Source organism: Phyllobates terribilis, unplaced genomic scaffold (genome assembly GCF_046119375.1).
Source record: "Phyllobates terribilis strain yellow unplaced genomic scaffold, ASM4611937v1 Scaffold_6__1_contigs__length_29720123, whole genome shotgun sequence".
NCBI lineage: Eukaryota > Metazoa > Chordata > Amphibia > Anura > Dendrobatidae > Phyllobates > Phyllobates terribilis.
This window is the reverse complement of record NW_027362766.1, coordinates 21,990,184-22,000,640: the sequence shown is the minus strand read 5'-3', so window position 1 is coordinate 22,000,640 and position 10,457 is coordinate 21,990,184. Positions and strand designations below refer to the sequence as shown.

Here is a 10,457-nt window from a genome sequence, read left to right as displayed (position 1 = left end):
CCGACAATCTCTCTCCCCATGATTCCAGCCCAAAACATTACTCCACCTCCTCCTTGTTGGCGCTGTAGCCGTGTTTGCGTGGGGTGTCCATCAACCAGCCATCCTCCACTCCATCCATCTGGACCATCGAGCGCTGCACGGCACTCATCTGTGAACAAAACAGTTTTGAAATCAGTCTTCATGTAATGTTTAGCCCACTGGAGCCGTTTCTGCTTGTGTGAAGTGGATAGAGGAGGTCGACAGGATGGCGTATGCACAGCTGCAAACCTCTGAAGGACCCTGCATCTTGTTGTTCGGGGGACGTTGGAGGCATCAGCAGCTTCAAAAACTTGTCTGCTGCTATGACAAGGCTTTTTTGCCGCTGTTCTTTTAACCTGACGTAATTGCCTGTAGGAAAGAGTCCTCAATTTGCCCTTATCAGCACGCACACGTGTGTACTGTGAATCAGCTACATACTTCTTGATTGCCAAGACACTTCATCCTGATCAACGCACAATGTTGATTGTAGTCATGCTTTGACCTAAACACTCCACAATTTGTTGCTTCTCAGCAGCCGACACATCCTTTTTCTTTCCCATTTTGGTAGAAAATGTAGGCTGCTTAATAATGTGAGACAGCCTTCTTAAGTAGTCTTGCCTTTCATTGGACACACCTGCCAAACTAATTAGCACAGGTGTCTGCAATTGCTTACAGTGATATAAAGAGCCCTGACACACATCACCATCAATGAGTTTAACTGACAAACAAACAAATTCTTCCCTTATCACTCCTAAACACTTTTTGCATAATAATTTGGAACACAGTGTACATGTGCTTTTCCACAAAACACCAGTGGTTCACGTAGTGAATCTTACAGTTCTAACTTGCCAACCGTGGTCTGTATGGAGTTGTTCAATAAAGGGCCCAAAATTAAGATAACATAGATGGGAGAGGTCTCTATGAATAGGAATTCCTAAGTATTTGATACCCTGTGAGGGCCAGGCAAAGGGAAAGTTGGACTGGATGGAATCCTATATGGATTTGGGGAAGGAGACATCGAGGGCCTCAGACTTCACTGCATTGATTTTAAAATTTGACCATGTAACAAAGTGATCTATTTCAGCCATAACAGCATGGATGGATATATGTGATTGAGTGATATATACTAGGACATCATCAGCAAATAGAGAGCACTTGTACTCAGTGCCTCCCACCTCAATCCACCTAATATTGGGGTTATGGCGAATTGATGAGAGCAGGTGCTCCATCACTAGGATGAATAAGAGAGGGGACAGAGGACATCCCTGCCTTGTCCCATTGGTGATTGTGAAAGGTGATGAAAATGTTCTGATGCACCCCCTGGGCCTTGGGACACCCGGAGCCGGACCCTTTTTGGTGGATGCTGGTGGTTGTAGTCTTCGTGGCGGCGACCCGGTTCCGTGGCTCAGGGTGGTCAAACCAGTGGCGGAACTATTTATGTGGTTTTGATGTTTAAATGTCCGACTACGCCACCCGTGGATTGCGGTCAGAGTGAACCGCCGCTGCCGGGCAGACCGCTGAGGCTGGTGTTGTGGGTGCAGCAGAGCGTAGCATAACTCCCCACGGGAGGAGTATAGCCACAGGGCAGTGTATGCGGAGGATGGGGGTGATGGTGCAGGGCAGCAGCAGTAACGACACGGAGTCAGTGATGCAGTCCAGGGCCTTTACTCACAGTTCTTATTATCCAGACCACGTCTGCAGGTAACGGCTGCCCACGTCATACTGTGCTCACCAGATGAGGGGCTCAGACAACTCCCAGATAACTTTGGAGTGCTTCACAGGACCCCCTTTGTGTGTCCTTTGTCTGGCCTTTCTTACCAACCCTTCTGTCCGGCTGCCTCGGGCCTCCTCTTGGTAAACTTGGCGCCAGTTTCCCTGACCCTATGTGGTGCCTTCCTAGCGGGTGTAGCGAGGGGCTGCGGCACATAAAATGTCAGAGCCTCCGGTTTCTAGCTGAGGGTCGTTTCCTGCCTCCACTAGTTTCGGGGACCGGTCTCCCCCTTTGGCCTGACCCCTCCACGCAGGTGGATTCGGGCGTGCGGTGGCGACTCGCCCGTCCGCACCCCTGGGATGCCTTCATTCCTCGTTCCTGGAGCCTTCTCCGCTCCTCTTCCTTCCTTCTCCCTCTTCCAGGCCTGGGCCTCTGTTACTAGGCCCGCCTCCGGAGCAGAGCTCATGCAGAGCCCCTGCTCCCTGCCACTTCTGCTCAGACTTCTCTGCACTGAACTAAGATGGTGCCCACCTTTTATACTCCCTTCTCAATGCACCCAGGAACTGCTTCCTCCCTGCTCCTGCACTACAGGGTTCTCCTTCCTCCGTGTTCCCTCCCCCCACTCCAGCCAGGGACAGGGACTGTCGTGCCCATCTCAGAGGCATATTGGTTGCCCTGCCCCACGGCAATGTGCTGTAATGCATGCAGGTGTCGGGTCCTGATCCACACTCCATCCTTACCTGAGAGTGAGATATCACACCTCTGTGTGAGGTGCAATACCTCTGTAGCAACCGAGCCCTCAGGGTGCTACAGTTCCATTTATCTTCAGCCTAGGTGACGTATTGTGATACAGGGCCGTGATTTTGGCTATAAAAGGGTCCCCTAGACCCCTACCCCAAGCTTTTTAAGAGAATCATATATGGCGTGCCAGGAGACTCTATGGAATGCTTTCTCAGCATCCAACGAGAGTATCTAATTACAAATTTTTAACTGCATCTAGCCCAGGAAATACTTTGTGCCTAGTAGCAGTGTCTGCTAGTCAGCGGATTATCCCGGCTGTTAAGCAAGCTACACCACCTGTAGTTTGGACACTTAATTTTTTCAAAAGAAATGCTTCGGGACCACGGGATACTCAGTGAAGAGCATCAGGAGGAACCCCAAGGCATAGGGGCTGGGACTGGCAGTAGGATGCCTTGCGGTGGACAGCCGAGCTCGATCCTTATAAAAGCTTTTTAACTGCAGCAGCTTTAGTGGACGCTACTGGAGCTGGAATTACGCGGCTGCTGGCATGAGACTTGCCCTCCAATAGATCCTTGTAAATGGATTTAAAGTGTATTCATTCAAATTAGAGAGACAATTTAAATTAAAAAGCTTAGAGCTGCCTCCACCACAGGGGGGCTCACTCGACCCACCAGCGGACAGGCACCAGTATTTGGAGAGGGGGGCTGGCCGTCAGGGTTCACCGCGGCTCTGGCACAAACCCGGCGACACGGAGGTGGCACGGGCAGGAGCGGACTGAACGTGTCGGCTTCTCACTTTTTGGATTTTAGAAGGGCATGACATGCCTATATTTGTGTCTCCCCCTCCTTTTACTCCTCCACCTCTTTTCTTTTCGCATGACTATATGTACTTGTCACTTTTCCATGTGTTAGTTGTGTCTTCTGAGCAGTTTGTCAGCTTTTGGACACCTTTGAAGGTGTTTTCTATGTGTTTCTATGTGTTTTTGTTTGCCTGCCATTGGTTTTAACGGTGTTCGAAGGTGTTCGACGAACAGTTCGACGAACAGTTCGGCGAACACACGGGTGTTCGACGAACCGAACTCGAACACTACGGGGGTGGCTCAACACTACTCAACAACTGTTCTCTGCTGCTCAAAATCATTCCAAACATCTGCAACGTTGATTTCCAATGCGTAGTCACATCACACACCAGTCAGTGAGCTGGAAGCTGCAAACGCTGCTGAAGCCCTGCCAAGGCAGCTCTGGCAGATCCGTGTAGATTTTGAGAAACTGCATCACATGGGCCAGGCATGGTACATGTGCGAGCTTGCTTAGCTTCAGAGTCGACACCAGGTTCTCTGACAGAGCTTTCAACAACTCTGCAACGGTTTGCAGTTTGTCGCCAAAGCATACAATCCTGCTAATTGTTATTGGTACACACAAAGTTTAAGTAAATAATCTGGAATATGTCATGAAAAAATGAATCAAGTGATGGAAATGGAGGCTGCAGAGGAGGAGGAGGAGGTGGTGCACGAGCTGTAGAATGTAGGGGTAACCCTGACTGACCCAGGGCCCGCAATCTGCGTGAGAAGGACGTGTTCCATCCCAGGGTCCCACTGGATCCTGACTTCCACAATATTACACCAGTGGAATGCGTCAGTGAGATGAACCATCTCTGGCCACATTCACTTGTCCATGTGTTTGTGGTTAGATGGTCCTTCCCACTCAAGCGCACTGGGGAGGGCATGTGTAATGTTCTTGGACTCGTGCATGTGGAAGGCGGACACGATACCGGGAGAAATGGTGGCGGCTGGGGACCAAGTATGGACACCTGGCCACTGCCACCTTGAGGTTTTGAAAAGCTTCTGCCTCCACAGGCCTAAAAGATAACATTTCAAATGCAAGAAAACAGTCCAGAAATGTGCCAGTTTAGTATTGCGGCATTTGGGTGGGAGAGTGGATCGCTGCATACTTGTGCTTGCATTCCAAGTAGCACAAAGCTAAGGAGATGGATGATCCAATCATCATGAATAATTTGGCTGTTGTCTAGGAGACTGAGCACAATATTAACCCAGTGACATGCGTCCGTGAGATGTTCCATCCCTGGTCACATTCACTTGTCCATGTGTTTGTGGTTGGGTGGCCCTTCCCACTTAAGTGCACTGGGGAGGGCATGGGTAATGTTCTGGGATCCACGCTTGTGGAAGGCGGAGACGATACCAGGAGAAATAGTGGCGGCTTGGGACCGAGTATGGACATCCGGCCGCTGCTGCCGGCATGAGGTTGTGGAAAGCTTCCGCCTCCATGAGCCTAATAGGTAACATTTCAAGTACAAGCAGTCCAGAAATGTGTCAGTTTAGTATTGTGGCCTGCGGGTGGGTGGGTGGCTGGCTGCATACTTGCGATTGCATTCCAAGGACTGTGGTAGGGGGAACTGAACGCTGCAAAGGGACAAGGACGTGGATGGTGATGGTTGCAAGTCTGCAATGACAGGTGCAGGGCGGGAGGCATCTTCGCATGCACCATTGACAGGGGATTGGGGTGCACGCACACAACAGCGGAAGAGGCAGTGTTGTCACCCGCAGACACTGTTTCTGTACCTTGGTGTTCAGCCCATCTAGTCAGGTGCTTTGCTGTCATGTGCCTGAGCATGCTGGTGATGGTCAGGCTGGTAGATTTGGTGCTCTTGCTGATGCTGGCCTGGCAGATGTTGCAAATGGCCTTTTTAGGGTTATCTAAACAGTCTTTAAAAAAGAACCAGACTCGGGAAGACCTAACAGCTGTACTGGCAACTTCCGTCGTGTTGGTGTCCCAGGGAGCAGTTGCCTGCTTTTTATCTGTGGCCACCACACTGCTTGTTCCTGCCTGTTGTGGTGCTATGCCTCCCTCCCCCTGTGTGCTGCTGTACTCGCTCTGAAAGTCAGGTTGGGTCAGTGACTTCATCATCCATCGTTTCGTCTTCTACTTCCGCACCCTGGTCCTCCTGACTTTATATCCATTGTGTCTCATCATTATCCACCTCTTGCAACAGTAATTGCACTTTCCCACCATCACTATCGGGTGACCATGGCTGCTCAAATTGCTGCATGCGATCTTCTGTTGCTCTGCTCGAAGCTGGCAGGTCAAGAGGCCCAAAACTATCGATGGAAAAGTGAGCAACTCTTGGGGTAACCATGGACTCTAATCTCTCCTTCAAATCACACATCCAAGCTCTTTTCACTTCCGAGAGGACCGAGCGAGAGGCCAGAAACTGTAAATGGAAAGATGAACCAAACAGCTCTTCAGAGTGTCCAAGTGTGAGGTCAGTTGTCTCAGGGCACTCGGAATGGTGGGAGGAAGGAGGATCAGGGTGGTGAGGAAGATGCCGACTCCAAGTAAAAAAAATCTCCTGGATCCTCCCATTCTTCATCCACTAATCTACAAAAATACTAGTGAATGCACTTATCATCTCCCTTCGCGATGACAGCAACTTCCTGCTCTGTGGCCTGCCTTCTAACACTCTTGCATTCTTCCAATCTATTCTAAACTCTGTTGCCTGACTAATCTACCTGTCCTCTTGCTATTCCCTGGCCTCTCCTCTCTGTCAATCCCTTCACTGGCTCCCCATTACCCAGAGACTCCAGTTCAAAACCCTAACCTTGGAATGCAAAGCCATCCGCAACCTGTCTCCTCCATACATCTGTGACCTAGTCTCCCGGTACTTACCTGCACGCAACTTCCGATCCTCACAAGATCTCCTTCTCTACTCCCCTCTTATCCCCTCTTCCCACAATCACATGCAAGATTTCTCCCGTGCATCCCCCCTTCTCTGGAACTCTCTACCCCACCATTTCTGAGTCTCGCCTACTGTTGAAACCTTTAAAAGTAAGCTGAAGACCCACCTCTTGCGACATGCGTACAACCTGCAGTAACCCTCGCTTCACCATACCACTGCAAGACCAGCTCCATCCTCACTTACTGTATCCTCACCCATGCTTTGCAGACTGAGCCTTCGCAGGCAGGGTCCTCCCCTCTCCTCTGTGACAGGAAGGTAGTTCGACATGACGTGGGTGTTTGTTGTGATCCCTCAGCAGGCACAGTTTCATCTTGCCCACGGCCTCACTATCACCATCACCATAACGTCAACTTCCCCGTCCCTTGACATCCCTTGCCCATTTTAAAAGGAGTTTAAAATTTGTCACGTTGCCAAAAATGTCTATTATTGCCGCAGTAATATAGGATCACATCTGATGAGTTGACTACAGTTTTAGCCAGTGCCCTGGGAGTCAGAGATGCTTCCAGGGGTCTTCCCAATGCTGTTCCCATGTCACACACCACATGGCCAGATAAAGTTGTAAAATGTTAAAATGATATTTCCCTGTGAATGCATTTGTCTTGGTTGAAAGCAATACAAAAGTGCAAAAATACATAAAAAAATGCTACTTGTGAACATAGCTCAAGGTGTGGAGGAGCATTTTTGTTTTTGGTTATTTATTTTGCCTTATATACAAGTCATTACCTGGGAAAGGATGTTCCTTAACATATTTCCCAGGAAAATCCATTTTTGTTTCGTTTTTGTATGTTTTATTGTGAGTCCCATGCTGTTCCCATGTCATTTGAGCACTGTTCCCATCGATTTGGGCAATTTTTAGGCCCTCTGCAGACCGCCGGGGGGAGCCGCCGGATAAATGCTCGCGTTTCCCATAGACTTACATTGGGCTCGTTGCTCGGGTCGAGCACCCGAGTATTCCAATTTTCTCGACCCGAGCAACGAGTACCCGAGCATTTTAGTGCTCGCTCATCACTAGTTGTAACCATAACTGTGAATGTGTGCTGTTGAAAAAGTGATGCAAAGAATGTTACAAAGTGAAGTAGGTGCTGCTGAGGAGAATATTAGAAAATGTGTTGTGTCAGCAAATTATCGTAAGCATAAACCCAGAATTGCAAGAAACTCTTTTCTGCTTCTTGTGAGACTATGAAACCATCAAGTTTGTTACTTTGTGTAAGACTGTATTACCATCAAGCTTGTTGCCTCCTTGTGATTAGTTATCAAACTGACATTTTATGTACCGTATGTATGCATCCTTCCATCATCTCTGGGTGGGCAAACACATCTTACACCTACAGCTACTAAAGCCTAAAATATTAAAAGGGGTATACCATCCTTTAACTCTTTTTGATGCTGTTTGGGCCCGTTTTCCAAAATTAAAACAATCCCCTTACATGTAGAAATAACACCCTACTAGATGAGGTTCAAAAGCCATTGGATGAGATGAATACCAGAACCTGAACTTCGGTCTTGAAAATGAGGATGCAATAGGTGAATAGTGATGTCCAAATTTTCATACTGATCCAGAATATAGTTTTTATTTATTTCACATATTGCGCCCCCGATAAATACACAAAAGACCTATGGAGTGCAGTTGAACATTTAAATATATTTTTTTATTTAAATCTGATTTTACATTGAGAAGGCAAAGACAGCAATAAACCATTTCTGCCTTCTCTTCAGGAAGTCTACTTACGTGCAGCTGCGCTATTATGCAGCATTGTTGTAGAGCATCATAGCAATGTGGAACGTGATCTGCTCAGACAATTAAAGTGAATGGATGATCCAGAAGGAGTTAATAAATCTGAATTTCCTTTGTAAATTAAAAGTGTCATACCTTTCACAACTTTAATGATACAATATAAACTTCCAAAACTTGAAAGGAACTTCCAGAGTTTCTTGTGTTTTTCAGACAATTATCAAGTTGAGACAACTCCTTCAAATGTACACTACGTTGCGTAGCTTTACTAATATTTTTCTCACTTTTATAGGGATTGGTATCTTACAGAATCCATGACTTCAATAAGACCACAGTAACGGAATTCATACTTCTGGCTTTTTCCGAATTGCAACATCTACAAATTGTGCTTTTTCTATTTGTCCTATTTGCGTTCATATCCTGTGTTGTGGGGAACAGCGTCATACTGGTCTTAGTAGGATATGAGCTTACACTTCATACGCCAATGTATTTTTTTATTAGCAACTTTGCACTTTTGGAAATCATATTTGTATCAATCACTGTTCCTAAACTCCTAGCTAATTTAATAGTAGCTAACAAGAAGATACCAATTATTGGATGCTTTGCCCAGATGTATGCTTTTAATTCTTTGGGAGTAACAGAATGTTATCTTCTTGCAGTTATGGCTTTTGATCGGGATTTAGCCATTAACAAACCTTTGCATTATTCCACAATAATGAACAAAGCTTTTTGTATCAAGCTTGCAGTTGCCCCATGGATTATTGGATGTGGGATCGCTGCCATACCTACGATATTTACAGTTCAACTTGATTTTTGTGGACCCAATGAAATCAACCATTTCTCCTGTGATTTGGCTCCTTTACAGAATCTAGCATGTTCTAATCCTATAGTCAGCAACGTTGTTACAAGTTCAGTAGCTATTTTTTCAACTGCTCTTCCATTCCTTATAATTTTAGGATTATATATCCACATCATTGCTCTTATCTTGAAAATTAAAAGCACTAAAGGAAAACAGAAAGCCTTCTCCACCTGTTCATCCCACCTCATTGTCGCCAGCTTGTTCTACGGCTCTGCCATTATCGTATACCTTAGACCTAAAGGCAATCAACATGACAAATTTCTTGCCCTCATATACACTGTAATTAGCCCATTCTTAAATCCCTTTATTTATACCTTAAGGAACAAGGATGTCAAAGCAGCTCTAAGAAAATCGAAATTACTAAGAATCCTTGATCAAATTAGGTTAGCCTCATTTGCCTAAACCAATGTAGAAGGAAGAAAGCGGGAAAAATAAAGACAATCAAATGTTACAAAAAGGTGTATTTTGATTCCTCGTACAATTATATTACTATGTCTATCCGAGTTAATAGCTCGACCCCAAAAAACTTTGGAGACACAGGGGTCTCCCGTGGGCAGAATACTACTCAGACAGCACAGAGTGAGGGTAAAGCAGTTTGGCAATACTTTATTAAACCACCAGACAATAACACATACAACAGTCCCAGAAAAATACCCAAGATGGTGCAAATTTACAGAGTTTCATCCTTCCTCTGACTCGCCGAGATTAGAGAAGCTTCCTGAGCCGACTGCCCCCATCAGTGGCACCCTGCTTTTGGCGGCCACCCACACAAATGAGGTTACGACAAGCTTAGGAAGCTGACGATCCATTGAGGCACGTGTCCAGGTGACCGGATAGTCCCAACCTGGCTTCTCCAAAAGTTTTCATGGAGCCAAGCGATCAGATTATTCCAACCTGGCTTCTCCGAATGTTTCCATGGGACCAGTTGACCGGCAGGTCAAAATCCTGGCTTCCTCAAACGTCTCCATTGGGCCAGGCGACCAGATGGTCTCAACCTGGCTACTCCGAAATTAACCATGGGTTTCAGGTGACCCAACTCGGCTACCCCAAACATCTCCATGGGACTAGGTGACCAGAAGGTCCCAAACTGGTTTCCCCAAGGGTATCCCTGAGGTCAAGTGACCGAAAGGTCACTATCCTAGCTTCCCCAAATGTATCCATGGGTTCAGTGATATACAATAGAACAGATCTGTGTTATTGCAGCTGGGGCCATAGTCGCCTATGCTGACACCCTGTAAAGTCAAATCTGTGTCCCTTTTGATGGAGCCATATGTCCTGGTTGCTGTTCTGAAGAGTTTCTCGTGGCTGTAATTTTGTAAAGGTCCCTCTCAGAAGGATAGGGGTCCTTTTTATATCCACATCTGTGGTTCATGTCATCATCCACAGGTTTAGGGGGAGGTGGGATGAGTTTAACTCTCAATGATTGAACATTTAATCAAGCTGCATAGTTCATCCTTCTCTGTTTTGCAGGTCAACAAGCCATATGCCGCACACAATGGTTAATTAACATATTTTGCAAACATTGTTCAATGACCTTGAATCCTTGTCTTCTAAAGTTAGCAGACAATAATTTGCAGTAAATATCAACTCAAGTGTCAACATTCAGGCATATACAAATATTAGTTTTTTGACCAGCCAAAGAA

The 10,457-nt window shown here is 46.5% G+C and overlaps 1 protein-coding gene across 1 annotated transcript; it reads left to right on the top strand.

Annotated features, from left to right (window-relative positions):
- Positions 1-7,283: 7,283 nt before the first annotated feature.
- Positions 7,284-9,216, top strand: LOC141152677 (olfactory receptor 10A7-like). Its single transcript, XM_073637236.1, has 2 exons — positions 7,284-7,394; positions 8,248-9,216. Exons 1-2 carry the CDS (start codon positions 7,284-7,286, stop codon positions 9,214-9,216), a joined length of 1,080 nt encoding a protein of 359 aa, XP_073493337.1.
- The last annotated feature ends 1,241 nt before the right edge of the window (positions 9,217-10,457 follow it).